Source organism: Mobula hypostoma, chromosome 1, assembly GCF_963921235.1.
Source record: "Mobula hypostoma chromosome 1, sMobHyp1.1, whole genome shotgun sequence".
Classification (NCBI taxonomy): Eukaryota; Metazoa; Chordata; class Chondrichthyes; order Myliobatiformes; family Myliobatidae; genus Mobula; species Mobula hypostoma.
Window position 1 is genome coordinate 193718222 of NC_086097.1, and position 21158 is coordinate 193739379.

General features: G+C 40.4%; 1 protein-coding gene across 4 annotated transcripts in view; it reads left to right on the forward strand.

The window, feature by feature from the left end:
* myom1b (myomesin 1b) overlaps positions 1-21158 on the forward strand; it is a 187441-nt gene that overhangs the window by 63602 nt on the left and 102681 nt on the right. For 2 of the 4 annotated variants that reach the window (XM_063062408.1, XM_063062415.1), the window contains exons 14-16: positions 660-843; positions 1338-1512; positions 5760-5881. In XM_063062408.1, the coding sequence (XP_062918478.1) occupies positions 660-843; positions 1338-1512; positions 5760-5881 (481 nt within the window). Of the gene's footprint in view, positions 1-659; positions 844-1337; positions 1513-5759; positions 5882-8836; positions 9266-21158 lie in introns of all 4 variants that reach the window. The other 2 variants (XM_063062392.1, XM_063062401.1) reach the window with 2 other exon arrangements.

The following is a 21158-nucleotide window of genomic DNA, read 5'->3' on the forward strand; positions in this document are numbered from 1 at the left end:
GCACTCAAGTACAATTACGAAGAAAGCAAGGCAGCACCTCTACTTCCTTAGAAGTTTGCGAAGATACGGCATGACATCTAAACCTTTGACAAAATTTTATTGATGTCTCGTCTCATCTCATCAATATACTCTGTGGTGGAGAGTATGTTGGTATATTGACCAGCTGCATCACAGTCTGGTATGGAAACACCAATGCCCTTAAATGGAAAAGCCTACAAAAAGTAGTGAGTATGTCCCAGTCCATCACGGGTAAAGCCCTCCCAATCATTGAGCACATTAACATGGAGTGCTGTCACAGGAAAGCACTATCCATCATCAGGGCCCCCCACCACCCAGTACATGCTCTCTTCTCACTGCTGCCATCAGGAAGAAGGTACGGGAGCCTCAGGACTCCCACCATCAGGTTCAGGAACAGTTATTGTTCCTCAACCATCAGGCTCTTGAACCAAAGGGAATAACTCCACTCAGCTGCACTTGCTCCATCACTGAACTGTTAACACAAACTATGGACTTACTTTCAAAGACTCTTCGTCTCGTGTTCTAAATATTTATTGCTAGCAGTGCCGACATACCATAAATAGTTAAAATATCAGTAAATTTAGCACTTTGTAGACACTTTGATTCATTTGTTGATTTTTATTCTTCTTTGCTTGTGCTAGTGTGTGGCAGGCACTGAGGACTGGCAGAGAGTTAATCCAGAAATCCCCGTGAAGTCTCCACGCTTTGCATTGTTTGATCTGGCTGAGGGTAAATCATACCGTTTCCGTGTCCGCTCGGCTAACTCTGCTGGTATTGGTGAGCCTTCTGAAGCAACAGAATTTACTGAAGTAACAGATAAACTTGGTGAGTATGAACCACACAAGCAACTTTCTTCATGTTACCACGCACCTGCACTACCTGTCCCCAGAGTATTTCAAAATAATGGTTGACAGGATGTCACCATTATTGGATTAGGCTCTGAAACATACTTCAGGTAGGCTATGGGTTAGAGCTTGCAATGTTAGTTATTCTGTCTGATGTTTTGTGCTCTTCCCTTCTGTTTGTGTTGTATACCCTGAATCTTGTCTGTTATTTGTTTTGCTGTAAATTTGTGAAGAGTTTTTCAACTACATCAAGAAACACAGTCTAGCTGATCAGACAAAAGTCAGGTTACATCTTCCACACAAATTCTAAAAGTTTATTTTGGAGCACATTACCTACCAAACAACAAAATAAAATGCTGAGAGTGATTTTTAATGAATAACTTATCTTACAGACTAGGGGAGGTTTAAGGCTAATTAAGGTTGCTCTGTTGATATAATCTTTTTGTTATGCATTTTGTTATTTTTTTCTTCCAGATGTTCCGAAAGCACCTGGTCATATTATACCTTCAAGGGACACAGACACTTCTATGGTCATAAGTTGGGAAGAATCAAAAGATGCAAAGGAGTTGGTTGGATACTATATTGAAGGAAGCATCAATGGATCTGGAAAATGGGAGCCATGCAATAACAAACCAGTGAAAGGAAAAAGGTAGTATCATGGCTTTTAGAGGGACTGGGACAAATAAAGGAGTAGAAGGACTTGGATAGAATCACATTGAATGAGATAAAATGGAGGGTGAGACTGCATGGAGAGTTTGCTGCAGGGTTTGTAAGTAGCCATTAACCCTAGCAGAAGGACTGTAGGACTAGCTGCAAGAAATTTGCTTTCAAGTCTCTGATATTGTAAATTGTGGAAGTAGTTCTGGTGATCTGGACCTACTGTAAGTCACCACATTTGAATGCACAGCTTATTGTAATTATTTTCCTTCAGTCCCCAACTAAATCAAAATGTTATCAGATATGAATGTGGCAGTTAGAGATGTCTGATGGATACTTCAGCACAGATGTCTTTATCTTATTATGGGCCCTGTGCTCAATAGAATTTTGCTGCCAAGTTCCCCATTTGAAAGAAGCATGAGCTTCCAAAGCATTGCTAACTTAACATGTTGTAATGCACAATTCTAATCCTAATTCTTTCGAGCAAAAGGCATTATTACAATTATTGGACATCAAACATAATAATACAAAGTAGTGTCAGTCAGATTGGCAAACTGATTGGCTGAAGACAAAATTGGTGTGGAGAAAAGCTGGACATATGAATGGGGAAGAAAGGAGTATTTCTGAAGCAGTAAGGTGGTGTGTAAGTTTGGAAATGAACACAAAGCAAATTAGTTAATGATATAGTAGATGTCTTAAATGCTCCTTTAATACTGAACACTCCAAATTAGGCTTGTTTTAATATGATGGTCTAGGTGGTTCTTTTGTGCAGCCAAGGATTTTATACAAGTGATATCAAAGTTTATGTTTGTTGCCCGATGACTTGACATGGACCTGCTCAATCAAACTTGCAGAGGTGGGCTATGCTTGCACAAAGTACATGATCCATTCTTCATAACTTACGTAAAATGTATCATGTGGGAGGTTCTTTGCCTGCTATCTTCAGCTCTGAATTAAAAGAAAAAAAACAGTCTTCAGAGGCACCCATCACAATCTAGAAGGTATCACAATATACTTTACAACCATTAAATACATTTTTAAAGTGTGGTCTCAATGATAATGTAAGAGATACAATTGATGCAATATAAACTCCATAAATAGAAATATTTGTGATATTAATTGAGTGTTAAATGTGTTCTGATTTTTTTTTGAAAATAGTACCATGAGGATTTTCTGAATACAACTCATAGAGGAAGTAAATTTTAATCTAAAAGATGTGCCACTGACAAAGTGGTGACTAGTTCTGAGAAGCGCACCAAGTTGCTTGATATTTTACTCTTATTCCTTTTAACTTTCTTATTTTTTGGAAGGACTCGTGCTGAATCATCTGATCATAATGAATGAAGGAAAGTATAATTGCCTATCATTAGGCATTGAAAGCAGATTATTGCAAGATGCAGGCAGTTTGAGATTAGTCTGCACCAAATCCTTGATACCATAACAATGAATAGAACTCTTTATAAACTTTAACATTAACCTCAAGGAATGGAAACAGAGTTGGATAATTGCTGTTGAGTAGCAAATTAAAGTTTTCAACTAAGATAAGATATTATGGCAACACATACAAAACACCTGGGGATCTCAGCAATTCAGGCAACATCTATGTAAGGAAATAAACATTCAAGGTTTCAGGCCTAAACCCTTCATCAGGTCAGGGATTATTCAGAAATTTGATGGTAGAGAGGAAAAAGCTTTTCCTAAAACTTTGAATGTGTGCCTTCAGCCTCCTGTACCTCCTCTCTGATGATAATAATGAGAAGAGGGCATGCCTTGAGCTACCAGCTTTTACAGACGTCCTTGACGGTGGGGAGGCTTGTGCCCATGATGGAGCTGTCTGAGTCTCCCACTCTGTATAGCTTCGTATAACTGTGTGCATTGGAGCCTCCAATCAGTTGGTGATGCAACCTCAGAATGCTCTCCACAGTACTTCTGTAAAAATCTGCTCGAGTCTCTAATGGCACATCAAATCTCTACAAACATCAATGTAGTATAGCTAGTGGCATGCCGCCTTCATGATTGCATCAATATGTTGGGTCCAGGTTAGATTCTCCGAGATGTTGGCAGCCAGAAACATGAAGCTGCTCACCCTCTCCACTGCCTTACCCCTTGATGAGTACTGGTGTATGTTTTCCCATCTTCCCATTCCTGATGTCTACAATCAATTCCTTGGTCATACTGACACTGAGTGGAAGGTTGCTGCTGTGATACCACTCAACCAACTTATCAAACCCACTTCTGCATTCCCTTTGCCCTCTGAGGTTCTGTCAACAAAACAGTGTCATCAGCAAATTTATAGATGGAGCTTGAGCTTTAAATAGCTGCACAGTCATAAGTGAAGAGAGAGTAGATCAGTGGGCTAAGCACACATCCTTGATGTGCCCCTTTTGATTATCAGTGAGGAGGAGATGTTATTACTGATTTGCATTGACTGAGGTCCCCTGATGAGGAAGCCAAGGATGCATTTGCAGAGGGCAGTGCAGAAGCCCGGGTTTTGACGCTTGTTGATTAGGACTGAGGGGGTTGCTAAGTTGTAATCAATAAACAGCAATAATGTAACTATTGCTGTTGTCCAGTTGGTCCAAGTCCAAGTGGAGAGCCAGTGAGATTGCAATGTGTAGTGGTAGGCAGATTGCAGTGGGTAAAGGTCCTTGATCAGGCAGCTCTGACCATCCTCTCAAAGCATTTCATCACAGCAAACATGAGTGGTATTGGCGATCAACACTGAGACAGCTCCCTTTGCTCTTCTTGGGCAGCAGTATGATTGATGCCCTCATGAGCAGGTAGGAACCTCTAACAACATCAGTGAGAGGTTGAAGATGTCCTCGAACTTTCCAGCCAGTTGTCTAGCACAAGATTTCAGTACGCTGCCAGGTTACTAAGGCCTTGCAAGGATTCATTCTTTTGAAGGATGTTCTGATGTCAGCCTCCAAAACAAAGATCGGAGGGTCACCAGATGTAGTGAGGATTTGCAAAGGTGTAGTTTTATTTTTCCTTTCAAAGCATGCATAAAAACCATTGAGTATCAGTGAGTGAAGCATCGCTGAGAAAACATCACCTATGCCGCTGGGTTTTAATGTATAAGAAGTAATGGAATGCAAATTCTGGCACAGTTATCCTGCATCCAATTCCATCTCTAACTTCACATGGAATTGCCCTTTTGTTCTTGTCTTGACCTTCCATAGGTCCATTTTTCTACTTGTAGGGTTCTGTATGACCAGTCTTGAATGCTATCGATCTATCCCTCAATAGACCATGAACCTCCTGGTTCACTCAGTTTTTGGTGTGGGGATGTCCGGTAGGTTCTCGAAGGTACACACTTATCCACAAGGGTCTGTGGCACGGTGATGACTATGATATACTCATTCAGATCTGAAGATAAATACCCGAATATGGTCCAGTCTACTGATTCAAAGCAGTCCTGTAATCATCGATAATCAGACAAGAAATAGAATACATTCACTAAATATTTTCAGCCATATGGGGCCAAAATATTAATTAAGTACAAAGCTCCCGATGTTTCCTCCAGCTGAATCTGACTGAATATTAAGGATAAAAAAGATGCTGGCAATAGAGAGAGAGATACAAAACACTGCAGTTACTGGAAGAGAATAGTGGAGATACTCAGCAGGAGTGCCAGCTTGTAGGGAAAGCGAGACAATAGCACAGCTTCGTGACTTCTCATCAGAATGACCAGTCCTGTTACAAACAAAGGCTGGTTTTCTGAAATAGCTTATTCCAGTGTTGACTGCTGAGAGCTGTAAAGTGCCAAACTGAAAGCAAATATACTGTATCTCAAGCTTATGTTAGGCCTTGTTTGTGGAACATAAGAGCTTGAAAACAAAGGTCAGAAAGGGACTAATAATATAGTCCAATATGATTTTAAATACACACGTGATGCTGGAAGTTCAGAGTAACACACAAAAAGGTGGAGGAACTCAGTGGATCAGGCAAGATCTATGGACAGGAATAAATAGTCTATATTTCGGGCTGTTCATTCTGAGACCCTTCATCAGCCTAGATGAACATTCACTATCTATTTCCCTTCATAGATGCTGCCTGACCTGCTGACTTCCTCCAGATTTTAATTCACCTCTGTGTAAAGAAAAAAAAATTGAAAATAGCATTGTTTTGTGATTTAGAGAAGAAGCATTCATTAAAATAAACAAATACTCCAGTTATAGACCTATATAAATTTATGATAAATTAATTGATGTTATGAATGTTATTTTGGTTTTGAAGGTTTATATGTCATGGGCTACACACCGGGGAGTTATACAAGTTCCGAGTCAGGGCTGTCAATGCAGCTGGCCTCAGTGAATACTCACAGGAATCTGAGGCACTGGAAGTCAAGGCAGCTTTAGGTATGTAAAGCACTCATTTTTGAAAGTTAATTTGTTAATTTTAGGGAAAATAAAGTGCATAATAGTTTGCTTATTTTTGAAAGTGTATTTACTTATTGTCGAAAGCAGATGTATTCATTTTGGAAATGCATTCATTTCTGTGTTTATTTCTTAATTGATCACAGATGATTTTCACAGTACCATTTGTATCACATTTCCACCCTCGATGTCATAAGTCGTTGTTCTGATCATGCGCTGCCTGTATCACAAGGAAAGTGTATTCCTTTTCACTGTGCCTATCCATTAGCCACCGTACAAAATCTCACTTGAGTCTGCTTCACAGTCAAAAGTTTCAAAACTTAACAGAATCATAGGTTATCATCTTTGCTCCAGCACAATGTAATGTATAATGCACAAGACCATCCAGTGCATATCTTGTTCACAAATAAACCATCTAATATCTTTTCTAATCTGCATTTACCATCACTTTGTTTGCTACCTGTTTAACAGTAATCTTTTAATGTGTGTTCCCATGCTGCTGGTGCATGCTCTAATAAATTATTTTCTTCCTTATAAACTGCTATTGTGTGAAATGTCTACCTACAAATATCAAAAACTAATCTATGCACTTCTTACTTACTATCATTTAATATTTTCATGTTATATTTAGGTAAAATAATTTATATAAATAAGATTTCACAGATTTAAATGCAATTATAATGATTGAATTCTAGTTTGGATCAACAATGTATTCTTTGAACAACTTTCAAATTCTTGTCAGGCATTAAAGATAATTAGATTAATTGTGAAAATTAAATCTAAAATAATAACTGAAAATGGTGGAAACATTCAGCAAATCAGACAGCATCTATGAAAGGAGAAAAGGATTTAATTTGAAAAAGTTGTAATGCTAAGATTATAATGCAAAAGATTTTTTAAAAATCTGGACATTTACTAAGCCAAATAGCTAACAAAATGCCTTTCCTTTATTGGCTGAGTACCTTATAATGATCATGGTTATTTTTGGTACATGGAGTGTCATACATAATATCTCTGCTGTGCTGTGGTTATTTATTCCTGGTTAAAACATCTGTCAGAGCAGCTGTGGAACTAAAAGTTCTTAGATTTGAGCTTTTGGGCTGTGAATCCGTCAGACAAGTTTTACTCAAGCTGTTTGTAGGGCATTTGTTTGGGGGACTTTGTCGTTAATGTGTTCATGTGGCCGTTTCAGAGATTTAGGTTTCAATTGTAGATTTGGCCCATGGTCCTTTTGTGACTACGCACTTCCTCTTTAGCTTTATATGGTATATTTTCTTTATTTTTGTTACCTCATGCCATTTTATTTTATATCAGTCCTTTTGTTTCCCTACAAATGATATCTTCACTGTAACAGAAACTGTGCTTTGAAGTGAATAGAGAGCAATGTTGTACAATGCCTGACTTCCTCTAAGTTAGTGGTAATGACAGACTGTCCTGGTTATCATGAGAACAACGTTTGCTACTTACAAGCACCAAACTTCTCATGCACCTTTTGTGTCAGATTTCTTCCTTTTTCTTCAATGCCTCTTATTATTTTTTTTTCTCTATGCACTATACTGCTGCCAAATACAACAAATTTCACATCATATAAGACAGTGAAAATTATTCTGATTCTGGTTTAGAAGTAGATTGTGAAGTCGAGTACTTCTTATCATACCAGGAGACCACTTAATATTCAGCAGCCGATAGAAGCTTCCTTAAGCCTGGTGTTTGTGCTTTCAGGTTCTTGAAGCTTCTGTCCAGTGGGGGTGGGGGTGGTGGAGAGAATGCCTGGAGTGGGTGGTGTCTTTAATTATGTTGACTCTTTTAGCAAGTGTAGACAGAATCCATGAAGGGGAGACTAGTTCCCAAAATTATGCTGAGCTGTGTCCACAGTTTCTTGTCATGGGCAGAGCAATTGCCAATCCAAGCCATGATGCATCCGGGGAGGATGCTTTCTCTGGTGCATCAATAAAAATAGTGAGGTCAATGGGGACGTGTCAAATTTTCTGACTCTTTAGCCTGCTGAGGAAGTAGAGGTGCTGGTGAGCATTCTTGACCATGATATTTACATGCTTGGACAATGACGCTATCTCCTTCCTGTACTCCCAATACAACTAGCTATGGTGGTATCATCTGCAAACTTGCAGATAGAGTCAGGTAGAATCTGACCGCTCAGTATTAAGTGTATAGTGAGTAGAGTAGGGGCCTGAGGGCACAGCCTTGTGGGGCACCAGTGTTGAGAATAATCATGGCAGAGATGTTGCAGCCTATCCTATCTATCAAGAACAGATTTATTCCGTAAATCTTCATTAATTTAATTTTTCTTTATTGAACAAATTACTGTGTTATAAGCATAAAAAGATTTGCTGATACTAGTTCTTATTACTAAAGTGATTGTTGAAAACTTTGAGGTATTGCTAAACAAATCAAATAAAATTATATTCTGCCCAAAAGAAGTAAAGAAAAACCTTCAGAATCTGGGAATCTAAAACAAAACCAGAAAGAGAAACACAGTTAACATTTCAGATCCGTTGATCAGAACTGTCAAAAAGTCTTGAGCCTGAACTTTAATTCTGTTTCTCTTTACATAGATGTTGCCTGACCAGCTGAGTGTTTTGCTTAATGTTCTGCCTAACACGTATCAATACAAAGCAATTGCTTACTTAAAGTTTTATACTTTGCTGCTTTCTACATTTGATGTTGCATCTTCGAGGTCTGAGCTTTGAGCAATGCTGCTTTGTTTTCCTTTGTATTGTAGTAACAGCTCATGAGAATTTATTGCTCTGTATCTGGTTTACTGCCATGTTAAATGTTGAGTAAAAACATATATTTGCATCTCATTCCATGTTTTATGTTAACCATGTATCTTCATTTCTTCATCCTTGAAAAAATGAAGTCTGTTGTTGAGCAGAGATGTTCTTAGACTGCCTTATTAATTACTTTATTTAACTCTAGGAGGAGGAGTGCCTCATGGTGTGTTTCCTGAACAAAGTGGTAACATTGATGGACTAACAGAAAGGCGTGCACGCTGGGATTGCAAGCATGAGGCATCTCAGCCCGCACGTCACACTTTACTAAGTAGTGATGCTGTGCTTAACAGACACCAGCTACCCACTGGCTCTGATAATTTGCCATACACAGCACCAGATACTTCAAAGGAGGTAAATGCAAAGTGGACAAGCGAGCCTAATCACAGGAGCTCAAAGGTACAAGATATGCATAAGGAGGGTATAAAGGTACCAGACATACATGAAAAGGTTCCAAACATACAAGATAAACATGGGAAGGGCCTAAAGGTAGAAGATATGCACAAGATTGGTTCTAACATACAAGATGGAAGTGAGAAAGGCCCCAGAGTACAAGATGTGCACGTGGACAATCTAGGTGAGAAATCAGAAAATAATATTCAAGTTAAATATATAAAGAAATGCAATCATATTCTGAGTGGAATTTACTCATGCCAAACAAATGTGACTGAATTACTTAATTAGTTTCTAAGGAAATATAATGAATAACAACAAAAATGTATTTGTTATCACTCATATCAGATGAAGTTTCTAAACAATGGAAGGCATGTACGTTAAGCACAAGTTGGAAGTAGACTGGAAAGAGCCAAACTATGTTTTGCAAAATATGTTTGGTGGAGATGTTCAAAAGAGGAGGAAGTGGATTACTTTTGGGCTGTATTACAGGAATATGGATCCAGCAGAAGAAAGAATGAGCCCAAATAATCTTGTGATACATAAGCAATAAGTTAATTTCAGTGGAATGGTGGGTTACACTGAACCTTATAAAGATATCATTATATTTAAGGAAATCTGACATTAAACTTGGCATTTAAAGATAAGGTTGTTACAACGAAGCTGAAAAAATGAAGACGATAAATCTTAGGGTGTTCATCGCTATTTTGTGAGATTTTCATGAGATTAGATAGACCAATTTGACCAGAAATATGGCTGAATAGATTACCTTTCTCAAATTATGCTATTCATGACTTCTACTGCCCCGCAGTGTGTATGCACAGTAAAACACCTCAAAAGGAGAGAGAAGCATTCTTCAGGGATTTTAATGAGATCTTACTTTTGAAAAGATATTGCTCTTTCAGGGGAAAATACAGAGAAGATGGAGATGGACATCTTTTTACCATGTGCTTCAAAATGGAAACCAAATTAACTGGCGCTGGAAATAATACAAAAAACAATTTATATACAGGAAGTGATGTTAATATAAAACAAACTCCATACTAAGCAAACTGCACCTCTAGAGGTCAGAACACTCCCCACCTGGCATCCACAGGGTGTCAAACTAGACTATTGAAACTAAAAGTCAAATGATCATTTCACTAAGCCTTTGGCAAAAGAAGGATAGTCTTGGAAATTAATCTTGGAAACAGCCTTCAGCAGTTTTCATGTTGAAAATACTGGCCTTGATGATGTTCCTGGTGGGGATCAGCAAGAAATACTGGACTATGAGGAGAGTGTGAGCTGATGATTTTGGAGCCCTCTTGTGGCATGATCAGCCAGGTTGAGATCAGTAGGAACAGAGTTCCGTTGGCTCGTCTGGGTTAATTGCCTGATACATTGGATCGATTGCCTGGTATGTTCAATCTATCATGTACATAACCATAGAATCTCTTTTTGTTTCATTAAATGTGTAACTGAACACAACCTTGCTGTCGGTAAAGAACTTGGTATGTGTCCAGCTCTTCGGTTATCATCTCTGCCATCTCAGCTGCTAGAACAGTGGCATTGAGTTCAAGCCTTGAAATGTTGAGATCTTGTTTGGAAGTAAGCTTTGCCTAGCCTGGGATGAATCTAACTTCACTGTGTCCAGCAGCGTTTGTTCACGTCTGGTATGCAGCAGTGGCAATAACATTAGTTCTTGTATCACAGAAGAAGGAGACCTTGTTATTTTGAGCTGCAGATAGCAGAATTGTTATGTAGGTTCGCGGAATTTTCAAACCTTTAAGACCCTGCTGACTCTGTTTATGTTTCTGTTTCTCTGAGTGGGACATCTCATCCACAAGTGTCCGAGGTCAACTCTCTTAACATGAAGCATCCCTGTATACTGAATGGAGTAGCAAGTTCCAGAATAGTCAGATAGCATATTGGTAGTCAATAGCATGCCATGATGTGTAAAGGTATCAGCAACCTGTAAAGTAAGGCTGTCAGTAATGACGTCCCATCCAAGGCCCACACCGTGCTGCATAGGAGGCAGGTCCTATCCAAGATCAAGATTCTGTAGATCTTTGGAAATGTTGTACGACCTCAACACTGTTAGATACGATCTTACGCAGTCTGAAATTAGACCATTGCAACATGTCTTGTGCTGCTTCTTCTGCACTAGGAAATGATTTAAGACCATCAACAACATACAAATGCCTCTCAATGTACCCTAATGCTTCAGTGCTGAATTCCTTCTCTCCCTCGATGGCTCTCCTCTTAGGCCATAAGACATAGGAATAGAATTAGGCCATTTGATCCATCAAGTTTGCTCTGCCATTTAATCATGGCTGATCCTTTTTTTTTCCCCTCCTCAGCCCCACTCCCTGGCCTTCTCCCCGTAACCTTTGATGCTGTGTCCAATCAAGAACCTATCAAACTCGACCTTTAATACACCCAATGACCCAGTTTCCACAGCTGCTTGTGGTTAAAAAATTCCACAAATTCACCATCCTCTGGCTAAAGAAATTTCTCCATATCTCTGTTTTAAAAGGATGTCCCTCTATCCTGAGGTTGTGACCTCTTGTCCTAGACTCCCCCACCATGGGAAACACCCTTTCCACGTCTAGGCCTTTCGACATTTGAAAGTTTTCAGTGAGATCCCCCCCATCCTTCTAAATTCCAGTGAGTGCAGACCCAGAGCTGTCAAACATTCCTTGTATGATAACCCTTTCATTCCCGGAATCATCCTTGTGAACCTCCTCTGAACCCTCTCCAATGCCAGCACATCTTTTCTTAGATGAGGAGCCCAGAACTGTTCACGATACTCAAGGTGAGGTCTCACCAGTGCCTTATAAAGCCTCAGCATCACATCCCTGCTCTTGTATTCTAGATCTCTTGAAATGAATGCTAGCATTGCATTTGCCTTCCTCATCACCGACTCTACCTGCAAGTTAACCTTCAGGGTGTTCTCCACAAAGACTCCCACATCCCTTTGCATCTCAGATTTTTGGATTTTTTCCCCATTTAGAAAATAGCCTTCACATTTATTTTTTCTACCAAAGTGCATGACCATGCATTTTCCAGCATTGTATTTCATTTGCCACATTTTTGTCCATTCTCCTAATCTGTCTTAAGTTCTTCAGCTTACCTGTTTCCTCAACACTACCTGCCCCTCCACCAATCTTTGTATCATCTGCAAACTTGGCAACAAAGCCATCTATTCCATCATCTAAATCGATATACAACATAAAAAGATGCGGTCCCAACACCAGACCCTGTAGAACACCACTAGTCACTGGCAGCCAGTCAGAAAAAGATCCTTTTATTCCCATTTGCTGCCTCCTACCAATCAGCCAATGCTCTAACTATGCTAGTGACTTTCCTGTAATACCATGAGCTCTTAACTTGGTAAGCAGCCTCATGTGTAGCACTTTGTCAAAGGCCTTCTGAAAATCCAAACATATAATATCCACTGTATCCCCTTTATCTATCCTACTTGTAATCTCCTCAAAAAATTCTAAATCCCTTAAGGAAACCATGCTGACTTTGCCCTATCTTGTCCTGTGTCACCAAGTGCTCCCTAACCTCATCCTTAACAATTGATTTCAACATCTCCCAACCACTGAGGTCAGGCTAACTGGTCTACAATTTCCTTTCTACTGCCTTCCTCCTTTCTTAAAGAGTGTAGTGACATTTGCAATTTTCTAGTCCTCTAGCAACATGCCAAAGTCCAATGATTTTTGAAAGATTACTAATGCCTCCACAAACTCTACTGCTATCTCTTTCAGAATCCTAGAGTGCAGTTCCTCTGGTCCGGGTGACTTATGTACCCGTAGGTCTTTCAGCTTTTTGAGCATTTTTCCCTTGTAATTGTAACTGCACCCACTTCTCTTCCTTCACACCCTTCAACAGCTGGCACACTGCTAGTGTCTTCCACACTAGGACTGATGCAAAATACTCATTTAGTTCATCTGCCATCTCCTTGTCCCTTGTTATTATTTCTCCTGCCTCATTTTCTAGCAGTCCTATAACCACTTTCATCTTTCTTTTAATTTTTAAATACTTGAAAAAGCTTTTACTATCCACTTTGATATTATTCACCTGCTTCCTGTCATATTTCATCTTTTCCCTCCTATTGATTCTTTTAGTTGCTCTCTCTAGGTTTTTAAAAGCTTCCCAATCCTCTGACTTGCCACTAATTTGTGTGTTGTTGTATGCTCTCTCTCTTGCTGTTACATTAGCTCTGACTTCCCTTGTCAACCACTGGTGTACTATCAAGGCCATAGATTGTTACAGCTGGCTTAGGGCAGTTACAAAATACACGAACTCTCATATGGTACTCCAGAATCTTGTTGTCAAGTGGTGGTCATGAAACCACAAGAATCTGAGGTAGTTTTGATAATCCTCTCTCACGAGAAATCTGTTGAATATTTTTCAATGTCTGCCATCACTATGATGGACTCAGTTCTGAAGTAGATGAGGACTCCCTAGCAGGGTGTTATTGAGGTCCAGACCCCACAAGAGCACATTTTTCAGTAGTATTCCTTTGAAATGTGCACTTGAATCAAAGACAATTTGTTTGTGTACATTTTGCTAGGGGTGGTAAACACCAAAATTGGGCAAATACCAGTTTTCTATGTTGGGATCAGGTGGAGGTGTAATAATCGCTGAAGGGTCTCTCCCTGAACTCCACATAATGATCTATCATTTCTGTTTTACTTCTCAATGTGCAGCTGAGGGACATGAGTCAACAGAGGGCCTGCTCTCTGTTGATTGGTAAGAGTTGTCATGGAGAGTGGAATTGAAGGGGAGCTACTTAATTGTTTGACTCGACTTTACTGAACTTTTTGTTCATGATTCAGAGAAAGACCTCATCTTTGATGGAAGGTGCCAGCTTATAATCACATTCCAAGTGACGGAAGACCAGTTTGCCTAAATCTGCTTGAGCAGAGGCGAGTATGCCAGAGGACTGTTTCCTCACCTACATTCTTCTCTTTCGTGCAGATTCTATTCTGACAGAGTCTGAAATGACTTGAACACCCGTTCTCCAGGACATTAGCCTTAAGTGTGCTGACATTGGGATGATGAGCACCTTTGAGGCAGACTTCACCCACTATGACCCAACCCAGGTCCAGTCATTGGGCATAAGATGCATTGTGCCAACCATTGCGTTGTTCAGGCTCCTTGTGTGCACAAATGTTGTTTTTGCCAAGCAACAGGACAATCACAGCAGGAGAGACAAGTGGGGGAATCTTGTCAGCTGTGGCCTTAAGATATGAGCGACTGCATTCAGCTTCAGGAGTTGGAATTTCATCCCTGTTTTCGAGAATATGGTCACACTCATTGAGGGTTGGCAAGGGTAAGCAGACCTCCACTCCTGTTAACTACATGACAAATCCACTGGCTTTTCTTCCGAAAACTTCTGATGTTCCAGAGCATTGTTTGGAGTGTATAGGGAAACTGAACTTTGAATACTGAGTGTGTCATGCTTCAGCCAATACTGTCTATGTAAGCTGCCTCTTCATGCTCCTTTGCCTCTGCTGAGGCAGCCTCAGCTTCTCACTCTTCCTTGAGCTCACTTAATATAGTCTCTATACTTGCTCTCTTCATGTCTGTGTGAGCTTTCTCCATTTGCATCTCAATTTTGCATTTAGGATAAGCTGCTCTCATGCTTGCCACTTCAGCTCTGGCAGGGGCTTGTGCTGCAGCTATGCTAATCATAGATTTGTTTGAGCATCGTGATGACATGATCGATGCGCCACATTCAAACCTTACTTCCAGGTAACAGCGATTAACATTGCTCGGGTTGGAAGCTGACATTGTTGTGTCTGGATGCCTTTCAAATTGAGCTATCTATTTACTCTGTTGCAGGAAATTATATATATAAAAAAAGTTGATGTACAGGAAGTGATGTCGATAACTAATGAATCTCATGCATGATCCTCTCAGGCAATATATTCAGATCACTGTATAATTTTCTTTTCCCATCATCTTAAAAGATGTATCACATGAAATCTCTCTCAGCAAGTTTGGCTGAGGGAAATATGTTAGCTGAGCCATCTCTCAGTTTTATACTTACTGCCTGTCATGCTGCAGGCATTTAGGGCAGCAATGAAGGTCCTCCATCTCTGGTGGTGTTCAGGGATCCCTTCATCATGTGAATAGCTCCCTCTCAGGTTTCACTACTGTCAGTCCTACAAGTCCTGGGCGGAGACTCAGGAATACTTCCATACTCAGATGTAGAAGGATTCTTCATTGCTGTTTCCAAAACAATTTTGTTTTACCTGTCAGGTTTGTGAACCCTGACCTGACTCCCCAAACCTGGAGGGCCGGTGGACCACTTTTTGTCTGTCCTCTACCCTTTGACCTGTTTGGCATGGGAGACCCTACCAAGAGCCAAAGCATATAAAGCCCTGAATCCAGCCAACGTAGCTCTCCACGTCATCGAGGCAAGCAAACCTCCAAACCATGACAAGGTTCTGGTCCTTTCGGAGGATTATTTCAATACTTTGTCCCAAAGGCAACACTACTGTCATTATAGCTGCCATTCAGATATGCACTAAGTACCAGCATGGCAGATGTACTTACCGAGTACCTTATATCTATCTTCACTGTGGAAGACACTAGCCAGAGTGTCAGGGAGCATGAGTGAGTGCCATTGCTATTACAAAGGAAAAATTGTCAGGCAAATTCAAAGGTCTTAAGGTGGATAAGTCACCTGCACCAGATGGACTTCATCCCAGAGTCCTGAGAGAGGTTGATAAGGCATCCGTTAGTCTTGCGAGACCATGGATCTGCGCCTGGAAAGTCTTCACTCTCCAGGGCGCAGGCCTGGGCAAGGTTGTATGGAAGACCAGCAGTTGCCCATGCTACAAGTCTCCCCTCTCCTTGATACCAATGTTGTCCAAGGGAAGGGCACTAGGACCCATACAGCTGGGCACAAGTGTCGTCGTAGAGCAATGTGTGATTAAGTGCCTTGCTCAAGGACACAACACACGTTGCCTCGGCTGGGGCTCAAACTCACAACCTTCAGGTCGCTAGTCCAATGCCTTAACCACTTGGTCACCTGCCCACACAGAGGTTGATAAAGAGATAACAAATGCATTCATCATCATTTTTCAAGAATCTCTTCAATCCGACCTTGACCCGGTGGACTGGAAGATTGCAAATATCACTCCACACTTTAAAAAGGGATGAAGGCAAAAAGAAGGGAAATTATGGGCCAATTAGCCTAACATCAGTGGTTGGGAAAGTGTTGGAATCTGTGATTAAGAATGAAGTTTTGGCGTACTTGGAGACTGATGATAAAATAAGTCAAAGTCAGCATGGTTTCTATGAATGGATATCTGTTAGAGTTCTTCAAGGAAGTAACAAGCAGGGTGGACAAAGGAGAGGCAGTGGATGTCATTTACTTGGATTTTCAGAAGGCATTTGATAAGGTGCCACAGATGATGCTGATTAACAAGATAAAATCCTATGGTGTTACAGGAAAGATACTAACATGGATAGAGGAGTGGATGGCAGACAGGAGGCAGCCAGTGGGAATAAGGGGGGGGGGGGTCTGATTGGCTGCCAGTGACTAGTGGTGTTCCTCAGAGATCAGTATTGGGACCACTGCTTTTCACACTGTTTGTCAATGATTTGGATAATGGAATTAATGGTTTTGTGGCAAAGTTTGTGGATGATATGAAGATAGGTGGAGGGGTAGGTAGTGTTGAGGAAACAATGTGATTGCAGTGGGGCTCAGGCAGATTGGAAGAATGGGCAAAAAAGTGGCAGATGGAATTCAGTGTTGGGAAATGTATGATGATGCATTTTGGTAAAAGGAACAATAGTGCAGACTATTATCTAAATGGGGAAAAAAATCAAACATCAGAGGTGAGAGGGACATTGGCATCCTCGTGCAAGACCCCCAGAAGGTTAATTTATAGGTTGAGTCTGTGGTAAGGAAGACAAATGCAATGTTGGCATTTATTTCAAGGGTAATAGAATATAAAATCAAGAAGATAATGCTGAGGCTCTATAAGACACTAGTTAAGCAACACTTGGAGATTTGTCAACAGTTTTGGGCCCCATATTTCCAAAAGGGTGTGTTGTCATTGGAGAGAGTCCAGAGGATGTTCAGAAGGATAATTCCAGGAATGAAGGGGTTAACATATGAGGAGTGTTTGGTAGCTTTGGACCTGTACTCACTGGCAATTAGAAGAATATGTGAGGATCTCATCGAATTCTACCGAATTCTGAAAGGACTAGATAATGTGGATGTGGAGAGGATGTTTCCTACGGTGGGGGGAGGGGTATCCAGAATTAGAGGGCACAGCCTCAAAATTGAGGGATGATCTTTTAGAACAGAGGTAAGGAGGATTTTTTGTAGCCAAAAAGTAGTGAATCTGTGGAATGCTCTGCCACAGACTGAGGTGGAGGCCAAGTGCGTGGGTATATTTAAAGCAGAGCTGTTGAGGAGGGATTAAACTAACTTGGCAGGGGGTGGGTACCAGAGTGAAGGGACTCAGGATAGGACAGATGGTGAAAACGTAAAGATAGTGTGCAGTCAGATTGTCAGGAAGGGCAGGCAGGGGATGGGACTTAGTTGTAGCCAACAGGCTGAGTATCAAATCATTAGGGATGCAGAATCAGAAAGGATAGCAAATAGGGTACTCAAGGTGTTGTATCTCAATGCACATAGTATAAAAAATGAAGTGAATGATCTTGTTGAAAATTTACAGATTACCAGGTATCATGTTGTGGCCATCACTGAATCTTAGCTGAAGGATGGCTGTAGTTGGGAGCTGAATGTCCAAGGTTGCACGTTATATTGGAGAGATAGGAAGGTAGGCAGAGGGGGTGGTGTGGCTCTGCTGGTAAAGAATGGCATCAAATCAGTAGAAAGATGTGACATGGGATCAGAAGATGTTGAATCCTTGTAGATTGAGTTAAGAAACTGCAAGGGTAAAAGGATGTTGATGGCAGTTGTTTACAGGCCTCCCAACAGTGGCTGGAAGGTGGACCACAGGTTACAGCGGGAAATAGAAACAGTGAGTCAAAAGGGCAATGTTATGGTAGTCATAGCAGATTTTAACATGCAGGTTGATTGGGATAATCAGGTTAGCAATAGATCTCAAGCGAGTGAGTTTGTTAAAAGCCTAAGAGAAAGCTTTTTAGAGCAGTTTGTCATTGAGCCTACTAGGGGATCAGCTATACTGGATTGGGTGTTAAGTAATGAACCGGAGTCAATTAGGGAGCTTAAGGCAAAAGAACCCTTAGGAACTAGTGATCACAATATGATTGTGTTCAACTTGAAATTTGATGGGGAGAAAGTAAAGTCTGATGTAGCTGTATTTCAGTGTAGTAACGGAAATTACAGTGGTACAAGAGAGGAGCTGACCAAAGTAAATCGGAAGGAGCTGCTGGCAGGCATGTCAACAGAGCAGCAATGGTGTTTGTTTCTGGGAAAAATGAGGAAGGCGCAGGACCTGAGTATTCCAAAATTGAAGAAATACTCAGCTGATAAAATAGCACAACCGTGGCTAACAAGGGAAGTCAAAGCATTTGTAAAAGCAAAAGAAAGGGCATACAACAAAGCAAAAATTAGTGGGAAGATAGAGGATTGGGAAGTTTTTAAAAACCTACGGAGAGCAACTAAAAAAATCATTAGAAAGGAAAAGATGAACTGTGAAAGCAAGCTAGCAAATAATATTAATGGGGATAGTAAAAGTTTTTTCAAGTATGTTAAAAATGAAAGAGAAATGAGAGTGGATATAGGACTGCTAGAAAATGAGGCCAGAGAAATAATAATGGGGGACAAGGAGATGGCTGATGAACTAAATGAGTATTTTGTGTCTGTCTTCAGTGTGGAAGACACCAACAGTATGCCTGATGTTGTAGTGTGTGAAGGAAGAGTAGAAGGTGCAATTACTATTACAAGGGAGAAGGTGTTCCAAAAGCTGAAAGACCTAAAAGGTACATAAGTCACCTGGACCAGATGAACTGCACCCTAGGGTTCTGAAAGATGTAGCATTAGAGATTGTGGTGGCATTAGAAATGATCTTTCAAAAATCATTGGACTCTGGCATGGAGCCAGAGGACTAGAAAATTGCAAATGTCGCTCCACTTTTTAAGAAAGGAGGAAGGCAGCAGAAATGAAATTATGGACCAGCTAGCCTCACCTCAGTGTTAGAGTCAATTGTTAAGGACGAGATGATGGAGTATTTGGTGATACAGGACAAGATAGTACAAATTCAGCATGGTTCCCTTCAGAGAAAATCCTGCCTGATGAAACTGTTGGAATTCTTTGAGGAGATTACAAGTAGGATAGATAAAGGGGATGCAGCGGATGTTGTATATTTGGACTTCCAGAAGGCTCTTGACAAGGTACCACACATGAGGCTGCTTACCAAGTTAAGAGCTCATGGTACTACAGGAAAGTTACCAACATGGTTCGAGCATTGGCTGATTGGTAGGAGGCAGTGAGTGGGAATAAAAGGATCCTTTTCTGGTTGGCTGCCAGTTACTAGTGGAGTTCCACAGGGGTCAGTGTTGGGACCACTTCTTTTTATGCTGTATATAAATGATTAAGATGATAGAATAGATGGCTTTGTTGCCAAGTTTGCAGATGATACAAAGATTGGTTGAGAGGCAGGTAGTGTTGAGGAAACAGGTAGGATGCAGAAGGACTTAAACAGATTAGGAGAATGGGCTAGAAAATGGCAAATGAAATACAGTGTTGGAAAATGCATGGTTGTGCACTTTGGTAGTAGAAATAAATGTACAGACTGTTTTCTAAATGAGGAGAAAATCCAGGAATCTGAGATGCAGAGGGACTTGGGAGTCCTTGTGCAGAACAACCTGGAGGTAAGGAAGGTAAATACCACGTTAGCATTAATTTCAAGAGGTCTAGTATACAAGAGTAAGGATGTGATGATGAGGCTTTATAAGGCACTGATGAAGCCTCACCTTGAGTATTGTGAACAGTTTTGAGCCCCTCATCTTAGAAAAGATGTGCTGGCATTGGAGAGGGTCCAGAGGATATTCACAAGGATGATTCCAGAAATGAAAGGGTAATCATTTGAGGGACGTTTGATGGCTCTAGGTCTGTATTCACTGGAATTCAGAAGGATGAGCTGGGATCTCATTGAAACCTTTCGAATGTGGAAAGGCCTGAACAGATGTTTCCCATGGTGGGAGAGTCTAGGACAAGAGGGCACAGCCTCAGGATAGAGGCGCGCCTTTTCAAAACAAAGATGCGGAGAAATTTCTTTAGCCAAAGGGTGGCGAATTTGTTGCCACATGCAGCTGTGGAGGCCAGGTCATTGGGTGTATTTAAGGCAGAGATTGATAGGTTCTTGATAGTTATCAAGTTTGAATGGATAACCAAATGAACCAAGATGATATTTAAATTGTTGGTAATTAACTGGTTTAGCTTCTTTAAAAAAAATCTTACTAATTTTCCCAAGCAAGCTTATTAGCTTCTGCCTTAATGTTTCCCGTAGGATACAGACCTTGAAATAAAAAGAATAAATACAAAGGGGAATATGTAAATGTACAATTTAATATAATTATGAAGTATTATATCTTGATATTTATAAAACAACACATTCTTAATGTAAGGAGTGGGAGTGAACAGATAGTCAAAATATATCATCCTTGCTAGTCAGTGTAAAGCAGTAAAGCTGTGGAAAAAGTTGAGGAAGGAAAATGTATCCTCTAGGATGAAATAAGTAAGTTTTGATGGATTCTTTTTGACAAACTCTAGTTCATGCACAGAAATGTGAACAGGTTTGGACATTCAATAACAGTAAATTGAGGATCATTATGGTTCAAGTTTTGGCGTACTTGGAGGCACATGGTAAAATAGGTTAAACTGAGCATGGTTTTGTTGAGGGAAAATCTTGCCTGACAAATCTACTGGAATTTTTTTCAAGAAACAACAAGCAGGATAGACAAAGGAGACTTGATGGATGTTGTGTACTTGGATTTTCAGAAGGCCTTTAACAAGCCACATATAAGATTGCTTAGCACAATAAGTGTTCATGATATTACAGGAAAGATACTAGCATAAATGGACAATTGGCTGATTGGTAGGAGGCAACGAGTGGGAATAAAGGGAGCCTTTT